The 22,264-nt window shown below is 40.0% G+C and overlaps 1 protein-coding gene across 5 annotated transcripts in view; it reads left to right on the top strand.

Moving 5' to 3' along the window:
• Positions 1-22,264, top strand: part of GNG2 (G protein subunit gamma 2) — a 127,043-nt gene that overhangs the window by 88,496 nt on the left and 16,283 nt on the right. For all 5 annotated transcript variants that reach the window (XM_004601738.2, XM_055132398.1, XM_055132397.1 and 2 more), the window contains one exon: positions 14,300-14,415. In XM_004601738.2, coding sequence (XP_004601795.1) covers positions 14,329-14,415 — 87 coding nt within the window. In that variant the 5' untranslated portion in view covers positions 14,300-14,328. The remainder of the gene's footprint in view (positions 1-14,299; positions 14,416-22,264) is intronic.

The raw sequence follows: 22,264 nt of genomic DNA, 5'->3' as shown, positions 1-22,264 counted from the left end.
TGAACTTCTAACTTCCAAAGGCAGAAGAGGATAAACTTCTGTTGCCTTAAGACATCAAGTTTATGATAATAAAGCAACCACAATAAACCAAGACAGAGGCCAAACAATCATCATCATCATCATCATCCTGTTAATCGTCGAATTTCTTGAGTGGTCTCAATAACATCTCCATTTGTCCTAGCCTTGTGATTTTAGAAGCCTCTCTTTACTTGTCCTTCCCAACAATGCTGCATTGGAGGCTTGAATTTCAGGGTCAGGGGAATGAGACCCAGCATTGTTACTGATTTTGGCACATGAATACACCATGCGGAGTTTGCAGGGCTCTCCCATGTGGGCAGGAAACTCTCAGTAGCTTGCCCGGTTCTCCCAAAGGGAGAACTAGGCTATCAGATGCTTCCAGGAGCTTGGTTTTAAGTCTCTGAATGTTGGCTGTTGGTGGGGTTACATGGCACTGGGGCAGTCCCTGAGTGTGACTGCCTAGCTACTGGAAAATGGGAAATCTGGGTGGAAGAGGCCCAGTCCTGATCTGAGCAGGCTTGGAGGTCTCAGCCCCGGGTCCCACACACCTGAGTTCCTCTACTGATACCTTCATGCGTGAGGCTCATCTGAACGTGTGGAGAGGGCCTTGAGCATGGCTGTGGCTAGGCTCTGGAGGTCTTTGGCCGCCGGGAGCTCTGCTTGGGGTGGGGAGGGAAACTGGAACCCACCCCCTTCGAGGGGCCCCAGGGAAGACAGCCAGGCTCTCGGACAAGAGACTAGGTTGGCTGGATGGCAAGACCAACTGGTAATAGAGATTAATGTAGTTCTATAGCACAGTAGGAAAAAGGCTATTTAGAGTTGCTACAAGAGAGAAATGGATAAAGACATGGACACAATAGCACTGCACTGCACTGTAGCACTGTTGTCCCATTGTTCATTGATTTGCTTGAGCGGGCACCAGTAATGTCTTCATTGTGAGATATGTTGTTACTGTTTTTGGCATATCAAATATGCCCTGGGTAGCTTGGCTAGACATATCTGAATTTGTAGATATCTGGAAAATTAGACTACTACTGGGGAGAACATGAGAACAAGGGACAAGTTTTGTTGTTCTCTTTCTGCAGATGGGAGATGTTTTAGTATATTTTTATGTTAAAACTGTGTTTAGTATTTTTTATTGTTAAAACTGTGCCTACACATCACATGAGGCTGACACCCAGGGACAGTAGATACAAGGGCCAGGGGTATTGCCCCATAGCCGGAAGACTGCTTCATGAGCAGAGGGGAGAAGGCAGTTGGAATAGAAAAGGGATCACTAAGAAAATGATGGATGGAGGAACCAGTCGGGATGGGAGATGCATGCCGAAAGTAGATGATGGACCAAACATGATGACCTCTCAGTGTCTGTGTTGCAAGCTATAATGCCCAAAATTAGAGAAAGAGTATTAAGAATATTGTTTGCCAGAGAGGCAGGGGGAGGGTGGGAAAGGGGGGTATACCGGGGATATTGGTGGTGGGGAATGTGCACTGGTGGAGGGATGGGTGTTTGATCATTGTGAGATTGTAACCCAAACATGAGAGCTTGTAACTATCACACGGTGATTTAATAAAATTTTTAAAAAATTTTAAAAACTATGCCTACAAAGAGGAGATAATTGACCATGTAGGAAAACATGAGAAAAAATAAAAGGAAATGAAGCAAGGTCTTTGGTCAATAATAGATGGGAGCCTGTGTTAAGGAAAGGGGCTCATCATTTACAAAAAGCACAAACAATTACCATGAGAGAAGGTAAGGTGTAGCCTGTGATTGTAGAAGTGCAGTATGTAAGTATGTATGTGAGTTGATGGAGGTGATTAAGGGAAAATATGGCCTTTTTCTTTTGGGTGCTGCTATTAGAAAATAGGAACAAGCTGAAAATGAGCATAGGGAAATGAAGAAAGATTAGAGAATTGAGGGAGAGGGGAAAAGTGTGAATAAAGTCATTGAAGGAAAAGTGGAAGAAAATCTGCAGAACACTGGAGACCCACTTACAGTGGGATAGTGAAAGATGAAGTGAATCGATTAGATTCTTGAATTAGAGTTAGGGTATAATAAGAGTCTAGGAAATGGAAATCAGAGAATAGAAAGCTTTCCATCCTTTCAACCCACTGGCTTCCTTTGATCTTTCCTCATGAACAATTGACAAAAGTAGTAAGAAGGAAACAATAATTTTTTTCTCTCTCATTTTTCAGTGTTTGTGGGGGGGCGGTTGTATGTGTGGGGGGGAAATCTGCAACCTAGAGGGGTCAAATGGCTTTTCCATGATCTCTTAGCAAAGTTGGAACTCGAATCTAGACCTCCAACTTTAGAATTCAGCGTTCTCTAGATTCATCCAAATTCCCTTCTAAAATTCCACTCATGCCAAAGATGCTGTCTTAACTCATTAAGCATTCGCACGACTGCTACTCCATCCTTCCCTTCATATTTCCATTACAAGACACTCCATTTATGAAACAGAGACATCCTCCACAATATCCTTGGGAGATACAGTTACCTGTTTTTTTTCCTCCAGTGATGAAACCTATTTTATTTCATGCAGAAATATGCTCAGCCAATTTGCTGTTTATTACCTTCTTTGCAAAAATTGTACAGAAAAATAGGTAAGGTAGGAGTAGCAAGACCAGTTCCTTTGGTCTAATTCACATGTGTTACATTTGAGTAGTGATCACCAAAGATGACAACGAGTCATTAGAGAGAGTAGCATATAGTTTTATGTCCAGGACTTCTTCTCTACCTCGCCCTGAGTGTGCTCACATAGCAGTGGGAGGTGGAGGGGAAGAGGAAAAAAATGCTTATTGAGAAACCTGAATTTGATTTATACAATTTAGGGTGTAGCAGAGCATCAGAAATACTCAGGAAATGGTGCAAGGTACCTCCAATCAGCTTTAAGTCCATGGTTCATTTTCTAAGGTGATTGGTTTCATCACTCGTCCTTGTTCCTTTCTCTTGTGAAACTGCGGCTTAGGGTCAGTGGGTTTCAAATGTCTCCTGCTTTGCCTCATAAGGAGTTTGTGGCATAACTTGACAAAGGAGCCATTTTCTGGTTTGCTTATTTCTCAAAAAATTCTTTACCCTTACCTGAAGATGCTCACATGTCATGTCCTCAGGGGTTACTCAAACTGGACCGAATATATTCAGTACACACAGTGGCTACCCTGTGCTCCGTGGGTGCTGGAGGATAGAATTTTATGTAGTTTCTCAATCTGTGTCAGGAGTGATTAAAGAATATTAAATTTGGGACTGTAAGGAAAATTTATTTAGAGTGGATTGGTCTTTTTTTTTTTAACTTTTTTTATTGAATCACTGTGAGATAGACCCTTACAAAGCTGTTTGTGATTGGATTTCAGTCCTACAGTGTTCCACCACCCATTCCTTTGAGTGGATGGTTCTTTATGGTAACTACTTTCAAGGTCCTGCCACAGTGTGAGACTGATTTCATCTCATGCGCTCCATGGTATATAAAATGAGGTTGGTTAAATTCACAGTTTCTGCTTAGGGGGAACTTTCCTAAGGACTTGGAGACTGCTCTCAAAATTTTCTGTGTAAGGAAGGAAGCACACTAAAAAAAAAAGATTTTAATAGAAGGTATAAGTATATATTGAGTAGCTTTATTAAAAAACGAAAATAATATATGTCCCTGATGTGCTTCCAGTGTCTAAGCCAACACTCCAGATCAGTCTTTTCATTACAAGCTGCCTGGCAGCTCCTGGGGCAGCAGCCTCCTTCCTGGCTCCCCTCCCCTCCACTCCAGGGTATGTCTTAGTCGGTGTTAGCAATAGTTTTCATCCTACTCAGAGACAAACAAAAAGGAAGAATTATTTTCTTTCCATTTTTAATTATTTTCAGGTTTCTACTATGTATTAAAATTGAAGGAGAATTGCTATATCCATTTTATAAAAAAAAAAACTTAAATGGCTATTTTCCATGTCAGAGAGCTCTAATGACCTTTGGAAATGTGATATCAAATGTGATACTTGAATGGTCAGAAAGGTAGTCCAGGGGTTTTGACATATGTTTTAGTTTAATCCCTGGCACCACAAGACCTCTAGAGCTTTGCTGGGTATAACTCTAGAAGCCCCACGAGCATTAACAGTCTTTCCTAGGGGCCCACAAGCACCACTGGGATGATCTTTGTGATCCCTGGCACCAGAGGTCTCAAGTAGCATCACATTCGCAGGGCTAATATTGAATCTACAGCCCAACTGGCTGAATGTTACCAGATATGGTGGTCTCTGGGCCCTCTGAGCACAACTTGTGCAAAAAAAAAAAAAAAAACGGGTCAAAATTACAGCAGAGGTTAGGAAATGGCTCCATAGCTAAAGCACTCGCCTTGTAAGCAGGAGCCCAAGTGTGATCCTTGGTGCCAAGCACCCGCACATGCACAGAGCACAGCCCCGGCAGCTCTGCTTTCTTTGGGCCATCATGCTGCAAGTGATTTCTGGCTGCTTTGCAGCTGGCACCTTCAGGCACCATAGCAAATGGGTGTCACACCCCATCAGCAATATAACTAGAAAGATGTGTGAGCTCCACGGCTGTGAGTGCTGTGTTCAGCAAGCATTATGGCCGAGTGTGTGAGCACCACAACCAAGTGTGTTAGTGACCCCCATCCCTGCAGCATCAACAGAGGAGAGGGAAGGGGAATATTGGCATCACTCTGGTCTCTTAAGAACGTGGGAAGGCAGGGTGGGGTTGGGGGGGTGGAGAAGAAACCTTGCAGCATAGATGAGAAAGATTTCAAAAGGTCTTTACTCAGGCCCCAAAAATGATTATGTCTATTAGTAAATATTATCTTCCCACATGAGAGGACAGCAAAAAGCATTCCAAGTTGGGGCTAGGTACTTGAAAGGTTTCTGTGAGGCTTAATTTGATTGTTTATCATTGGAAGGATTATAGGAGACTTTTGTTTCTAAATCTCGATTTTCCAGTTTTCTAATCATAGCTATGCCTTCTGTAAGAGAAAAAAATGTTTCACAGCCTGAATTAGAGGAGAGAGGGAATGTGTGTGTGTGTGGCGCGCGTGTGTGTGTGTGTGTGTGAGTGAGAGAGAGAGAGAGAAACAGAGACAGAAACAGAGACAGAGACAGAGGGAGACAGGGAGGAGAGAGAGAAACAGAGAGAGAGAGAGAGAGAGAGAGAGAGAGAGGGAGGGAGGGAGGGAGGGAGGAGGAGGAGGTCTTGTAAGCTGCATTTTCAGGTCTCCCAGAGAGATACTGTCTGAGGTGAGCTCTCAGGAATGGTACAAGTGGGCAGAGGTGCCCATGGCTCAGAGAAGCTCCCAGCAGCCAACATTAAGATTTTCATGCAGTTCTTGCAGAGCTTTCCAACTGTATAAAATGGTTTTTAGGTTTTTAGGTTGCCCAAAGCAACCCAGATTATATCTGGTGGGTTTCTTAAGGATCTCTTCCATTTTTGACAGTAGTGAAGAAGTAATAAGGGGAGAAGGTGCAGTAGTCTCCAGCTTGTCTTTTGCCCCAAGAAAGCAGGAGATAGTTGAAGATCAGATGAGATATAATTAGAGTCTGGGAGATGTACTTGGGGAAACATGTTCCATAAGCCCATTTGCAACCAAAGAAAATCACTGTAAGCAATCTGTATCCAGTAGTGTCTGTGAGGCGGCGCCATGGGTGAGGTCATAGGTGATGCTATGTGCCAAGTAGCAAACATTACTGAGAATCTATGTTTGTGAGACTGGGTTCTGGGGTTGTTATGGAATACTTTTCGCATATCGTAAGTATTTATTGAGCACCTACTGTGAATATGACAGAGTTTTTGTTCTTAGTTTATGTAGAAATAGAAGAGAAAGACTCAAATTATTCAGCAACTTCAGATTATCGCAATATAGTGAAGGAAATGAAGTGATGTACTAGAGAACTGCAGTGGGGAATAGGGGGTACTTTCTAATGCAATCAAGGAAGACTTGACTTTTGAGCTTCGCTTCAGCCCTAGGAGAAAGCACAGCCTGAGCATTGTAGGCTCAGGGGCCTGAGGAGCCCGCAGACAGGAGAATCAGCAAGAACAAAGGTCTCTGGGTAAAACTTAGCTTGGCCTGTTTAACCAGTGGAAACTGACAAACCTAAGAAATTTTGAAGAAAGAATGGCAGGTTTCATAAATATCTAAGGAGAAATAACTAGACAAAATGATATTTAATAATACAAATCATGGTCTAAATTATGTTTAAGACAGAGAAATGTTTTAAATTATGCTAGCAACAGTTCCTGGGCTGTGGGGCTGAGAAAGGTGTCACCATCAGTGAAGGTTTCTTATTGGAAGACTCTTGAACTGAGCTGTGTATGGGCGGGGCTGAAAAATGGCCAAACCAGGACCACTGTGGGCATGATCTGTTCAGACGACAGAGTAGGCTGGTTTGGCTGAAGACTAGAGAAAAAAGGTGAAGAAGGCCAAGGTAGGCATGGAGCTTTTGTGGGAAAACACTGGTTGTGTACACAGATGCTCTTCCAGCCTCTCCATAGTGGCCCGAGGAGGAAGCAGCCATCAGCCTCAGGTGCTAGAAAGAGAATGTTGACTCTCTGGTTACATAAAGGCTTTTATCTGCTGGATGTGGACATGAACCTTTCCCTCCAAAAGATAGCAATGACAGAAAGGGAATTGTGAGGTATCCATGGCACTGTCATACCGGCTCAGTGGCTGGTCTCCTAAGAAACTGTAACAGGTGGAGATCCTGGATCATTCTCATAAAGTACTCAATCAATTCCTGGTAACTAATTTTAAATAAAAAAGGATTTTCAAGTATTTGCCATCTCTGCAATAGATTGCCACTACAAATTAGGAGTTTCTAAGTTTGATTTAAGATGCACTGACCACCACACCTCATTCCCACTCCTGCCCGAGTTAGTGTCTCCTTTGGATTGTTCATTGAATTCTTGCTTATTATTAAGATCTCAGTTAATGGAGTCATGGACATTGATTTTTCTCCCTTTGGCCTGTTTCAGTCCAATTTCTCTTCCAAGTTCCTTGGAGAGAGAATTTGGGGTGATGTGTATATCATGTTTGTAGGTCATGGTGCTCAGTAGTTGCTCAATAAATGGTAGTGTCTTCTCTATTCTTGTCTGTTCCTTGAATAGCATCCCATGTTTTACAAAATGTTTTCACAAATATTAGACCTTGGAGTTAAATCTTGGACTTGTTAACACCTCTTCTAGTTGAGCCACTGAGACCAAGAAAAATGCAGTGATTTTTTTTTCCCCACTATGAAACAGCCATGTCAGCATAGACCAGTTCCAGGTTTTATGTCTCCCAGTAAAAGTTTTTCTACCTTTTTGCTGTGTCTTGTTTGGGGTCACACCTGGCTGTGTTTAGGAATTACTCCTGGCTCTGCACTCAAGATCACTCCTGGCAGTGCTCAGGGGACCATATGGGATGCTGGGGATTGAACCTGGCTCTGCCGCATGCCAGGCAAGTACCGTAGTCACTGTACTATCTCTCAAGCCCCAGTTTTTTATTTTGTATCACCTGTCAGTTATATCATCAGAAATGTCCCAGAAACAGAATGGTAAAATAAAAACAAACCAAAAAAGTGAAAAGTGGAGATGTAATTCTTACTGAGGGGCTGATTTGGGAGATCACATGTTTTACATAGTCTCATAGACCCAAGGGCTATTTAAGCAGTGGGAAGGAGACTAGGGCTTCATTTCCCTGAACTCCAGCAGCCTTTGCAATCCAGAGAATTTAGGGTTAAAGTAGTGGCTTTGTTTTTAAGAAATTAATTAACCCAGAGATAATCTCCTTTGCCAAGACAGAGGGCCAGTGCCTGGCCTATACCCCCGGGCCTGCCACTGTGGAGTATTAGACATCAGTGGGTTAGCAGAGCCATTTCTATGGAAACAAGCTCATTATTTCTCTTTTGTTGGAACCCTACTGGTTCATGGTCTGGGCTTTCATATTTTAAAAAAGCAAGAAAGAAGAAAAAGAAAATCTAACATATGCTATACTAAATACAATCCTTTCCCTCCCCTTGGAGTGAACAAAGCCCTTCTAACATCTGAGAACGCCAGGCCTCTTTTATGATAGAAGCTTTTTCCTCATTCAAAGCTCAGATAAGAACGAAAAGCTAATGTGTCTTTTTTTTTTCAGTTGTGCCAGTCTATTCATTCCTATTTCCTTTTACAAAACCCATGAAATCTGTGTCTCGGTGTCCATTTTTTCCAGGGCTGTTTGTGTCAGAGCTGTTAAGAGCAGCCAACCAAGGATTCCATCTGAGAGGAAGGCATTCTCTCATATAGCTGTTATTTTGAAAACAGGCATTTACTGGAAAGCAGAGCACTGTTCTTTCCAATGGTTTCTGGCACCTGAGTGAGGAAAGGAAGCCCTGCTGTGTCTTCCCCCCACCTATAAGGCAGAGCCGGCCTCTGTGCTGATGTTCGGGCGTCACATGCACCTTGTCTTTCCCATTTGGTTAAGTGGCACCGTCCCAGGGGGAGAGGATAAATTGGATTTTAAGTTGCTGCCTTGCTTCATTTTCTTCCCTCCTGGCCCTCCAGCTCTTTAGGTTGCTACGGCTTCCGCATTAGTCCTCATTCACATTAGCTTTCCCTGTAGCTACGAACACCATAAAATTGCTATTAGGTTAGTGAAAATGGTCAAACATGTACCATCTCCCCAGATTAGGTTCAGTTTGCTGCCTCTAAAATGTGAACTGAGAAGGGATGAAAGAAAATCTTTCCTTGGGCGAGACTGCTTTGGAAACACACCCTCCTTTTCCATGCTCTGCCTTAACCTAAGCCTCAGTTTCCTGCAAGGGGTGCTTACTTCCCAAGAGCTTTTGTGAAAATTAAATAGTGATGCTTTAGAGTACTTGGCCCGATTCCTGATGCATGACAAGGCCTTGGTTTATAAGTTAATATTCATTTTTAGTATGAGTTCCTGGTCCTTGAGTGAAAAAAAAAACAACAAAAACAAAAACAAACGCTTTAGGGGCCTTCAAATCGAATTCCCGGAAATGAGAAGCACTAAAAAGATGGGGAGGGCAGACCGGAGGGGGCGGAAGGTGCCTGGAAGGCTCCTGCTTTCTTTTGTTTATGAATCCATCCTTCACCTGAGCCAGCATTGTGTTGTCCAGCTCTCTGCCTCCTGGTTGCCTGTGAACTCCCTGAGGGGCTTGTGGGGAAGCCCATCTTGTGCTTCCACACCCTCTGCCTGACTCCCTATCCACTTCCCCTTTCCTCAGACACCCACCAATGCCTGCAGAACCCAGGGTCCTCCCTCCAGCCTCTTTTCTGCCCATGTCCAAGGGGGCATTTCCACACCCTCCTTTGTCCCTACTCCCTCTCTACTTCTTCCCTTATCTTGTTGTGCACCTCTTGCTTCACTCTGCAGAAAAGGCAAGTCAAGGAACCAGGACATTATGGCACTGCCACGCCACCTTTGTGATATTTTCAATGATTGAAACCCGCCATTGGCAAAGAACACGATTGTCAAGATTTCAGTTCTGACACTCTGGGTCTTGCAAGTGTGCAGAGAGAAGTAGTGAGTGTCACAGATACATTCCTTTATTGGTTCAACCATTTCTAATGGCCGGAGAACCAAAAGAAACAAGTGTTTACTGATATGTAGATATTCGGATGTGCTATGTTGGGACTGGAGCAATAGCACAGCAGGTAGGGCGTTTGCCTTACACACAGCCCACCCAGGTTTGATTCCTCCGTCCCTCTCGGAGAGACTGGCAAGCTACCGAGAGTACTCTGCCCACATGGCAGAGCCTGGCAGGCTACCCATGGCATATTCGATATGCCAAAAACAGTTACAACAAGTCTCACAATGGAGACGTTACTAGTGCCCGCTTGAGCAAATCGATGAACAATATGACAACAGTGCTACAATTTTTGTATATTCAGGTCAAAGTGGCATACTGGTCATAAAAAGAGATGCCCAGGGGCAGGGAGGAAGAAGACCCCGAAACCTGGCAATCTATCTTACATTTAGTTTTGTATTCATATTGTATCTAATATTCATACATTTGTTAATGTTCTGACTAATGAAAGTCCTTCACAGGAATGGATGTCAGCTGGAAATTCAGTATTTGTAATAGAATACATGTGGCAATATGTATGCTCAATGTTGTGGAATGAATCAGAGTAGGGATTTCTCCCCCAAAGAAGTGGCACAATGGTCAGTCACAACCTAAACGGGATGTGATATGAATAGTTAACAGAGACATTTACCCACATCGCTTGTTGCCCAAGATCTGAAAGTCTCTCACTTGAAATATTTATGAAACTAATTTTTTCTAATTCAAAAGCAGCTAGCAACCAATCGCCAATAATATTGCTGGCAGAATAATACAACTATCATTAAGTGACTGAGAGACTGGAAACCTAATTTGTTTGCTAGACCTAAAAGTTGTTTGTTTTATTGCTAATGCAATCCTAACCTGTAAATATACAAAACAAATCATTCACGCTCCCTCAGCACCTACTACAAAATCAAAACAGAGTTCTGAGGAGCCTACAGTTATAATTAAAATGAAAGGCCAGAGGGAAGTCGGCTGGATGCCATGCTTAAAAAAACACCATTAAAGTCTGAGAAAATGGACTCCTCCGCAATTAACCTATCCTCTAAGGCAGAGATCCCATTATCAACGCATTTATTTATCTTTGTGCCACAGAAATAAGGGGTTGTGTGTTTACTCCCAAGCCCAAATGACAAGAAAATGTATGGTTTCTTAACAGAAAAGTTCCTCCTGAAAGAAATTAAAATGTGAATGTATTTTTAGAAAAAGAAAACACATTTAATGGTTATTATTCCATAACAAGCCTATCTCTCATGTTCCTCTGGGGAGGTGATGGGGGTGTGGGGGGGTTACCAGTTGGAAAGAATAAAATGCCTTCTGTATTATTCTTGGGTTTGAAATTCAGGTGGGATAATTAGAACATCCATACAGAGTTCTACCAATCTCTCATACACAAGCCCTGCAATTGTTTTAGGTAGGGGTGGGGGTAGAGGGTAAGGGTGGGGGTGGAGTATAATTGTGTATTCACTGGCAAATATATAACCCAACATAATCTTCCACCAGCACTTTGCAGGAAAGAGACTCTGCTGTCTTCTAAATAAACTATATATACATATAAAGTGTAAAATGCTATGATAATTATAAGCATTTAACACTATTCATTACTGGGAAGGTAATAAGGATCATAGTAAGTGAGGTTAAGAGCCCAGTTAGGGAAACCTTTCCTCATGGAGTGCTTTTTTTGAGTATATATTTTTCATGCATGGCTTAGTGCTATTTTACTTTTGGTTTGGAATTGTTTTGTTTTGTTGCCAGTGTTCTGAATTTCACATTGAGGGGCCTCTGGGCTTTGTGAGTAGAGGGTGGGGAATTACCTCTCCAGATTGATTTCTGAGCACTAAGCCTGAAGTAAGTCCTAAACACTAGATATGCCCCCCACCAAAAAAACAAAAGCAACAACAAAAATGCTAGAAAATGAAAAGTATAGAGCCGTATCAACACCTTGCTCTTTGCCCAGTAAAATCTGTTTCAGATTTCTAACCTCCAGAACTGTAAGATACTGAATATCTACTATTTAAACTTTTACATTTGCAGTGATATGTTATTATAGCAGCAATTAAAAACTCTTGTACTTTCTTTTTTAGCTTTCTCAGGGTATAAATGTCCTGTCCCAGAGAACATTTCCTAGATATGTGAATTAAAATAATGGATAATTTAACCAGTTTATACCAGAAATGTTACCTGATGGCAGATACACCTTTAATTTGGTGGTATAAACAAAATAGGTGCGTATTTCTCTTCATACAGAAAATACCCACCTGGCCTACAGCTGACATGGTGGCTTTATAGTGTCAATAAGAGCCTAGATTCTTTCATCTCAACCTGGATTATATCCTAGAGATTCAGATGGAGCACTATTCACATAGCTGCTTTTTAGCAAAAGGAAGGAATGGCAAAGGGTACAAGGATATTTTTACTTACATCTCTTTTCCCAAAACTTAGTCATATAACTAGACCCAGATTCAGTGGAGGCTGGGACGTATATCTTCAGCAAAATTAGCCCTCCAAAGGAGTAATGGAGTGCATGCCTTGTATATGCGAGATCCTGGATTCTATCCCTAGCGACACACACACACATGTGTGTTGCGCTCGCGCTCTCTCTCTCTCTCTCTCTCTCTCTCTCTCTCTCTCTCTCTCTCTCTCTCTTTCTCTCTCTCTCTCTCTCCATATATACGTCAGCTAAAATTCTGAGTTCTTGAAGTTTCTGTTAGAAATAAGAAGTAAAAAATAATTTTTTTGATTAATGAAAATACTGATTGATTATTAGTAATGAAGAAGAGAAGAAATATTTGAAGGCAAGCTATCTCTCTTCATAGGTTATTGCATGGTCTGGTTTAAATTCAAGGGCAGAAAAGTATCTGGCCTGAATCCCAAAACTCCTTAAGAGACCTATGAGGATTTGGAAATTCTACAATAATCTGCAATTTAGTGCGATAAAATATAGATTGACAGAAAAAGTAACTTCAGAGAACATTGTCCACAAACTTATATATTGTGACTACTTCTAACTTTGGATGAATTGAATAGTTCAACTACTCCAGAAGAGTATTTTTTGCTTTTAGATACAATTCTTTCTGCCTTAATCATATTAAAGGCATATTAAAGTATAGTTCAGAGATATTTGTGACTTCAAAATTCCTTCAGTCTTCCATCCCATTTTATTGTTTCTAAACTCTTTGAAAATAAGTTGCAGGAGCAGATAATTATCTTCCACTTTATACTGTAAATGCTTTTAGAGTATCTTATTTTGCAGTTTTCTTTATAAAGTAATACTGTCTATGAAGAGGCCTCTTTGTTTGCAGAGAATTATACATAATTTCTTGTTTTGTCTTGAATAGCTCAATGTCAAGAAAAAAGAAAAGATTATAAATGGTCTCTTTTGCTTTTCTTTTTTGGTAATAAAAACAATTTTTTATCTTTAGTAGATAAGTAAGAATCTATGTTTAGAACTTATAATGAGTTATTCTTCCTTCCCAGTGCTTCTATGTCCCTCTTTCCTTTTTGAGATGTTAATCTAATCCTCCTTCATCTCTAGATAAAAAGATTCAACCAGTGTGACTAAAGCAATATTTTGGTGTTTCTCATTTCTTGGGCTATTCACTCTCCCAAGTTACAGCTCTCAAACAGTGCTTCAATATTAGGTGACTTCAATATTAGATGCTTATTGAGATGGTCCTAAAATATCATCAGGAGTACCATCATGTGTGTATGGCAATGTAACAGGGAGTGAGATTTAATTTTTAGAAAAGGAAAAATTATGGAGAAAAGGGGCACCAACAATAAGTAGAATATTTTCTGAAATAAACAACAAGAATAAGGTGAGATGGTGTGTCAAAAAGAAAGCATAGAAATGCAATTGGGAGAGCAATCGAAGGGGATGAAGGCACAAACAAGGAAGGAAACCCAGAGGTGAAGAAACCTCAGCATCCAGGAAAGATAGGACTCCGCTCTAAATACTTATGTTCCACTTTCATATTTATGAGAGTAATAAGTGTATGATACCAAAACAGTGTGAGTGAACTCATTGATGCAAATAGCAGTTTAGACATGGAAGTACTTCACTTTGACAATATAAATGTGTTCCTGATAAATTGTGAGCAGAGTGGATAATTGTGATTCCAGCTATATGTCAAGCAGAATGAAGAGAAATGACCATTTAAAACAATAATAGACTCATAACACTAAATATCTACACCCATCTTGATGTCTTTGCAGTACAATAAGCCAAGGTTTTAGATTTTCGCTAAAATGTTGTTGTTTTAACCCTTCAAGAGTAAACTGTAAACTCAGTGTCTTCACTCCTGAGCATTATGTCAGTTATCATCTCTTTACTCACCTGACTCATAACTCCCTGGTTGCACTTAATATAGTGTCTGTCAGCAGTATTAATACTCAATAAACAAAGTTATAACGTACACATTACCCTCACAATTTGGAGTCCATAAATCAAGATAACTTTAATAACCTGCTTTCCTAATGTAGGAGTGTATCTTATTCTAACAGGTTTGATGAATAGACTTCATTAACTCTCTTCTCTACCCCATCTTCAAAGACAAAGGATAGGGGGAAAGAAAAACATATCTTATGGTTTAGATGCGATTAGAGGCAGTGCTGGACTGTGGTTGTGTAGATTGTGGGGGACCAAGGCCTAACTATGGCCACTCTTTGGAGATCTCTCATTTATTATAAGCATGCACATTTGGTGGCTCCTGAGCTCTCTGATGCAAGTCTTCCTCTTTGTTTTCTCTCTTAGTGTGCTTAAAAGACCCTCCCAGCTCTCCAATGGCCAGCAACAACACCGCCAGCATAGCTCAAGCAAGAAAGCTGGTAGAACAACTGAAGATGGAAGCTAACATTGATAGGATAAAGGTGAGGACAACATAAATCATATAGTTCACCTAACCTTGATTGTTCCTTGTTCCTTCTATAGCAGAGCATTTACAGATACCTGTCAGTTTACGACACTTGCATGGACGTGATGAAGTCAGTGGAGATGAAAGAGAAGCTTAATGATTAGGCAAAAGTCTTTTTTTCCTAATGTCTCTGCTCTCTTTAGGTTTCTCCAACATAAAGTAATACTATAAATTATTTTATCTCCATGCAGAGTTAATAACAGAGTAATAAGCACAGAAAAGCAAAATAAAACATATACTCAGACTGAATTGTGGCCAAGAACATTAGAGTACACCAAACAAACCAGACAACAGGTGACTTCTCTGACCTTATAAATACCCTCTTCTCCTTTGGATTTTAAATGTTTTGTCCTTACTTAAGTTCCAATTTTCTCTCTTTCACACCCAATTCTCTTATATCCCACTCAAGGCCTTTTCCTCTCTTTATCCCTTATTGCATATTTTCCTTCAAATCACAAAAATCACTCCCAAAGAAGTCACACAGCATAAAGGTCACATAGAAGTTAATTACCTGCTTCTTTCTTTCTCTTGCTCCCCACACGTGACAAAAAAGCTGCTCCTTAACTTGAGCCTACCCCAGACTGCACCAAGACTTAGCCCAACAAAATATTCAGATCTTTACTGGCGGGTTTTAATGGCATAAGGGGACTACGCATCATCATTGCTAGTGCACAGCTATTGTATTGGAGGTAATGTGAATATTAAAACTTTATCTCCCACAGAAGAGCAGAAACAATTTTATTAACATGTCAAAAACATACATCTTACTACTAAAATAAATGGAACATTGTTCCAAATGCCTTCCAGATTTCTTGGGTACAATTCAGGTATGTTTTTGTATTTAATTATCAGTTCATATCCCTGTATAACCAAGTTTGATAATCACAGTCCTAAGAGAAAGGGTTTATTTCTTCTAACTCCCATCAGGGAGGTATGTGCTAAAGAGTGAAAGGAGAGCTCATCTTCCTCAGAGAAGCTTAGCAAATATCTAAGAACATTTTCCCATCTATTGTAAATCTCTTTTGCAAAACTTGAGTCCCGGTTGTAGACCCTATGATTTAAACTTCTTCAGTTCTTTCTACAGTTTTCATTCTCCTTTAATTGTGAATGAGGGTCTCATCATTTCCCTTTCTCCTTTACCATTTTTTTCTTCTCCTTCTCCCTTACCTCTTCCTGCTTATTCTTTTGCAGAAAATACTTTCCTGTAGCAGGTAGTTATGACAGTTGCTGAGAGAAGTGATTGTGGAATTATAAAAATTGTTCTGTTTTTGCTCTTTGGTAGAAACAGGGAGGAAGGTTTTACCCAGGGAACTTCTGGAAAATACCACAATCTTTTGCCATGCTCACAATCAAGTAAAAGTGTTAGTGAAAGCTATGGCGGTTGGTATTTTCTATTACAGCTCAACACCCCCAGGCCTGGATTCTGGAGGAGGATGTGATGGTGTTAGTAGCAATTCAAATATGGCCATAGGAGGAGGAAGGTAGAAGTAGATCTTTTCATGCCAAAGTCAAACCTTCGTCATTGCTCACCCAAATCACTGCATTATTAGAGGCTCTTGACTGATCTCTAAAATCCCAAATCATCTGCATCCCTGGCATCAATTACTATCCACATTGCTGCCAAATCAAAATTTCTGTAAGAAAATTTCATGTTTCTTACTGTCTAGAAACCTTTTCTTCCTTCCTTTCTTTCTTTCTTTCTTTCTTTCTTTCTTTCTTTCTTTCTTTCTTTCTTTCTTTCTTTCTTTCTTTCTTTCTTTCTTTCTCTCTCTCTTTCTTTTCTTTCTTCCTTCCTTCCTTCCTTTCTTTCTTTCTTTCTTTCTTTCTTTCTTTCTTTCTTTCTTTCTTTCTTTCTTTCTTTCTTTCTTTCTTTCTTTCCTTCTTTCTCCTTTTTTTTTGCTTATTTTTTGGGTCACAACCAAAAATGCTCAGGGATTACTCCTAGCACTTCACTCAGGAATTACTCCTGGATATTTGTTGGACTATATGGGATGCCAGGGATCAAATCCAGGCTGGCTGTGTACAAGACAGATACCCTACCTGCTGTATGATTACTTCAGCCCTAACCAGAAATTTTTTAATGATCTCTATTATGAAAAGTAAAATGCAATATCTCTAGTAAAGTCTGCAAAATACTTCTGGCCCTGTCCATTTAAAAAATTATTTTCCTTTCAGCCACCTGCCATATAGAAATAGTTTTAAATTTCCTTGATAGAAATGTCAAATGTACTTCTCTGAACCTCCCTGCTTTCCATCTCAATGAGTCCTTAAAGGCTCCAGCTAATCATTATTTCTTATAGAAAGCTTTCCCAATCTTCACGATAAGGTTGGGATTGAGACTGCTTTCCCATTATCTTATCAGTCATGTATCTAACACAATAAATAACTTATTAAGAATTTCTGAATTGCAAAGTCTTGTTAAGTCCTACAGATATGGAGGGAGAAAGAAATAAATACATGGCTCTTGCCCTCCTGATAGCCTTGTCTATCTTCTACAAAAAGATATGAACTATCATCCATACAAAAAAGACACCCCTAAAAATATAATTACCAAATGTCATCAGAAAGATGCCAACTCCACACTCTGAATCCCCCTTGGGTACTTCTGCTGTGAAAAACAACAACAAAATCCATCTAGCAAACAACATAGAGTGGTTGCTTTCCTAGGTGATCTTCACTTTCAAGTCTCTAAATTTCTCTTGACATCATTAGACCTGAAGTTGTTAGAAATCCTACAGCAGCTTGTACTTCAGCATTTGCTCTGCACAGCAAAGCCAGGCAGGCATGCCTTGGTGAAGTGTCAGATTATTTTTAGTTTAGCTGTTGGATGAAACTGTGCCTGTGTTGACACAGTTGTCAGCTAGCTGGTTCAGGGTTTGGTTATCTGCTTTTAGGAGTCCCTTCAAGGTTTCTCCACCTTTTTTTTCTGTGTTTGATATTTTTGCAGGAAGGGACTTCTCTCTGAAGACTCCTATTTTTCAGTTTCCAGATTTAGTGACCTCTTTAAGCTATAATGGGCATCAATGACTGTGTACATCTGGTTGAGCCTATTGCAGCTGAAGCCTCAGGAAACAGGGAGAGTAAAAAGCCCCACAGTTGACACTGGAGCTGCCCAGGGTCCCTTAAGCAAACTTTCTTCCTCCTGTGCTGCAGAGGAGCCATGCCAAAAGAAGACCTGTCTAGCATTGAGTCTGTTAATTTCCGAGATTTGTACTAATAAACTCGTCATCTGATCCCAGGCTTGTGTAAATTACACCTCCAGACCTTCTGCATTTATTTCATTGTTAGCATTGCTTTCATGGACAGAGCAAAGGAAGCTAGGAAGAGATCTGAGAGAAGGGACAGCGATGGGATGTAGAGGCAATGACACTAAGAGATGTGAAGCAGCAATCGACTTAACATTAATGTTGAGCAAAGGTAGAAAAGGAACAACACGTGTTGAGAAAGCATTTCCCAAAGTCAAGGACCATGAGGCTTCAGGACATCTATTTCTTTATCACTCTCTTAGGACTTTTTGATTTTTGATAAAAGGAATGCATCCTAAGATAGCATAAGCCAGAAAAGAAAACTGATGATAAAAGAAAGAGTGTCTCAGAATCCAAAAGTAGGAATCTGTCTGGGGAAGCAGTGGAAGTGAGAAAGGAAGGCTGTTGGGAACTGTGAGTGCTCTGGGGCATGGCTTGACTTCTTCCTGTGTCTGCGTCTTTCTTTTCCTGGAAGGTATAAGATGTCTCAGCTGCCGGTTCCATATGGTAGACTCAGGATGGCTCCCCACGGCTTTCAGAATCACGTTCACAGTTTCAGCTCCACAAAGAGAAAGGTCGACTTAATCTCTTTGATCTCAAGCCACATTCCTAGAGTGACCTCTGTTCTAGCAAGGATAAGTTATTGGCAGCTTCAGTCAACTGATATTAAATCTTCAACCACTGCACAGCTGTGGTTCCTAAGATTTAATCCCCTTAGTAGTTGGAAGAGAAAGACGGTTAAGGAAGAAAATTATTGTATGCTGGAAGCAGACTCTTCAATAGAGAACTTTGTTAGTGACATGAAAATGCATGTAAAAGTGAAAGCAAAAGAAAGTCAAGATTAGGATCCTAAGTGAAATGACTACTTATTAACTCTTTGGATACCTCATAAATTGGCCACACATAGAAGATGTCGAACATATTTTTATTTAATCCCAATGTTCCCAAGAAACCATTCCAGCTACCTCTCACTCTCCCAAATCATTCCCCTAATTATTCCAAGTCCATTTCTGAGAATGCTTTCCCCCTTATTTTCCTAACTACTATAAACTAAAAGTTTGTGTCTGCCACCAAATTTATGTGGAAATAAAAATCCCTTCAAAATGTACACTAGGGCAAACACTTCCTGAAAACTATAAGTGAAGTTTCTTCAAAAAAATAAAGATAGAGCTACTATACTATTTAGCAATTCCACCTTTAAAAACTTGAAAACTATAGAAACATTAACACAGATTTGTATGTATATATTATATATGTATATGACAGCATTATTTACAATAGTTAAAATAGGTAAGAAATTGAAGTGCCCAACAGAATTGATTGAATTTGGGCTTGGGAGATAGTTCAGAGAACTTTTTTATGCATGCCTTTTATGCCAGACGTCCTGGTTTAATCCTAGGCACTGTGTGTTCCCCAAACACCACTGAAGAATAAAACACAAAGCTGGAAATGTCCCTAAAATACCACTTGTTTGGTTTTGTTAGATGAAATTTGGCTGTTTATTTCCAAATTCAGTTGTTTGTATCCAAAGGGAAAGAACTTAAGAGAATTATATTTAATGAAATAAATGAGAAGGAAAAATTGCAAATATTACATAATATATATGCTAGAAGAACATAAAATTCATAACCAGACAAAGCAAAATAAAAAGACAAGCCACTAAGAATAATAATGTCACCTGAGGAGAAGAGGATGGGGAAAAGCAGAAGTGATAGAAGGTATCATAAAAGAGAGAGACTAACTCTAACTCCCTGTGTGGTGGAATTAGAAGGCTAGGTAAGCTGTCACTCTCATGAACTAGCCCCCTTAGAAAAGAGATCTCACAGCGTTCCTTTACCCCTTCCACCAAGTGAGGTTATAACAAGAAGATCACCATCTGTGGACTAGGAAAAGGGTCCTCACAAGACACAGAATCTACTGACACCTGATATCTTAAGCTTCCCAATTTCCAGGACATTTCTGTTCATAAATTCACCAGCATAAACTCACCAGCAAATGGAATTTTGTCATCCAAATATAGTCATCCAAATGAACATAGGTACTATCCAAATCCTAGCCTCTACTGGAATCATTGAAATCAAATCTCCATTTGTTCTTTGACCAGTTTTTTAAATTCTGATCTTATTTACTAAGAAATTTACCAAATAATTTAACTTTTATTAAATAAATTCTCCCAACTACACTACAATCCCAGTGTCAACAACCACAAATTGTCCATATTTCTGCCTCACTCATAGTATTGCAAGTATGGGCATTCAGGAAGCATCTTTTTTCCCTCTAGATCACTATAACTTATTATTCTGAGAATGTCAATTAATAAGATATCAGGGGCTATATTCCCCATGGCATTTACCATTACATTTGTGGTTTGGGAAATTCCAAGCATGAATGTACTTGACCAACTGAAGCTATCACAATAAAAAAAATTCAATGAAATACAATGAAGTTAAGACAATTCAACAAAAGAAGTATGAAATTGATTATCTGAAGGATAGCTAAGTGGTATTATATCAAGTGTATTGTTGTAAAGTAACCAACATTTATAGATACATTAAAAAAAAGTGCAGCATACAAAGATTTGGCTGATGCTCATAATTGACAAAAAAGTAAAAGTTACTGAATAGAATCTGAACATTTATAAAAATCAAATCATCTTTCTAACAATTGACTTAAAATAGATTGAAAATGAACTTCACAGAAAGTAGTACTAAGAAATGAGCCAAGTGACAAGATGCTTGGTACCAGAGAAGGAACATCATTCTAGTTCGGGGAGTTGTAAAGTGTTTTCAGCATTTGAGTTGAAACTTTTAACATCAAGTCCCTAAAGTGTTTACATTCAATTTATTGGGAAGGGTAAGGTATAGTCTTTTTTTTTTTTTTGCTTTTTGGGTCACACCCGGCAATGCACAGAGGTTACTCCTGGCTCATGCACTCAGGAATCACCCCTGGTGGTGCTCAGGGGACCATATGGGATGCTGGGAATCAAACCCAAGTCGGCCGCATGCAAGGCAAACGCCCTATCTGCTGTGCTATTGCTCCAGCCCCTAAGGCATAGTCTTTCCTATAGATGAGTTGAGAGCATTTTAAGAATTAATAAAACTGGTATCGCTGTATCACTGTCACCCCGTTGTTCATCAATTTACTCAAGCTGGCACCAATAACGTCTCTATTACACTCAGCCCTGAAATTTTAGCAGCCTATCCTTACTCATATTTCCCAACAATTGGAGGCTCTTTCAGGGTCAGGGGAATGAGACCTATCGTTACTGTTTTTGGCATATGAATACGCCACAGGTAGCTTGCCAGGCTCTGCGTGCGGGTAGGATAGTCTCAGTAGCTTGCCGGGTTCTCCAAGAGGTATGTATATATCTTTTACTGTAGTTGGGATATGACTATGCCACGGGGAGCTTGCAAGGCTGTCCGGTAAAGGCAATAGACTCTTGGTAGCTTGTCAGGTTCTCCAAGAAGGAGAAAAAGGCTATTAAATGTTGCTTCTGGGAGCTTGGTTTTATAGTCTCTGGATGTTGGCCATTGGTGGGATTACACGGCGCCAGAGGTAGTTTGTGGGTGTGTCTGCCAAGCTACTGGAAAATGGGGGGTCTGGGTGGAGAAGGCCTAGCCTCCATTGGAGCAGGCTTGGACGTCTCAGCCCCGGGTCCTGCACACCTGGGTTCCTCTGCCAATCCCTTCATACTTGAGGCTTGTCCAAATGTGTGGAGAGTGGCCTTGAGCATGGCCGTGGCTCAATAAAACTGGTACAGTACATAAAAGATACATAAAGGACTGTGTTCAGTGGGACTAGTCCTAAGCATCAGGTTTGCTAAAACTGAAGTAAAATGTTTAAAAGTTAATTCAAGAATTAACATTTTATTTTTTATGAGGCTTGATATAATTTTTATAAATTCAGTAGATATTTGTTAAGCACCAAGGACATTCTTAGTCTTTGAATTGTACCAAGGAGCTCTAGAAATATAGAACTGTACAATCTTGATCATTTGAAATCCATGGGAAATGAATATTTCTGAATAATCTAGTTTTCAAGCCATAAGATATCTCCATTCTTAAGATGTAAAGATGTAACTATTTTGGATGACTATCCTAAATACCTTTCTTTCACTAACAAGGTAAATTGAATATGCTTTCTTTGATCACTTGTTTCAAAAATTATTCTACTCTTTGTAAAAAAATACTCTGATGATATATATGCATATATATTTCATTTAACATCAACTTGAAGAATAGGGAGAAGACAAAATATTCACACATTATTCCAAAAATAAAAATATAATTTTATCCATATTGTTTGCATTCTCTCTTATCACATGGCATTTTGATCTTGGGTGCTTTTCACAATCCCAGGAGAAAGATCTCGTCACCCCACCTTTATCCAAGAGGGTACCATGGTGAAATGTGGCTTCCTATTCCTTTCCTGTTTTTTATTCCCAAAGCTAGAGGCCCGTCTCTGCATAATATTGCTCACATTTTTTGTATCATTTCAAGGCATATAAGATAATACTAAGCTTTCTTCTGTGTTTTCTACCCTTAGTTGTTTTAATTTTCT

Source organism: Sorex araneus, chromosome 3 (assembly GCF_027595985.1).
Source record: "Sorex araneus isolate mSorAra2 chromosome 3, mSorAra2.pri, whole genome shotgun sequence".
NCBI lineage: Eukaryota > Metazoa > Chordata > Mammalia > Eulipotyphla > Soricidae > Sorex > Sorex araneus.
Note: the sequence above shows the minus strand (reverse complement) of the source record. Positions and strands in the feature narration are given on the sequence as shown.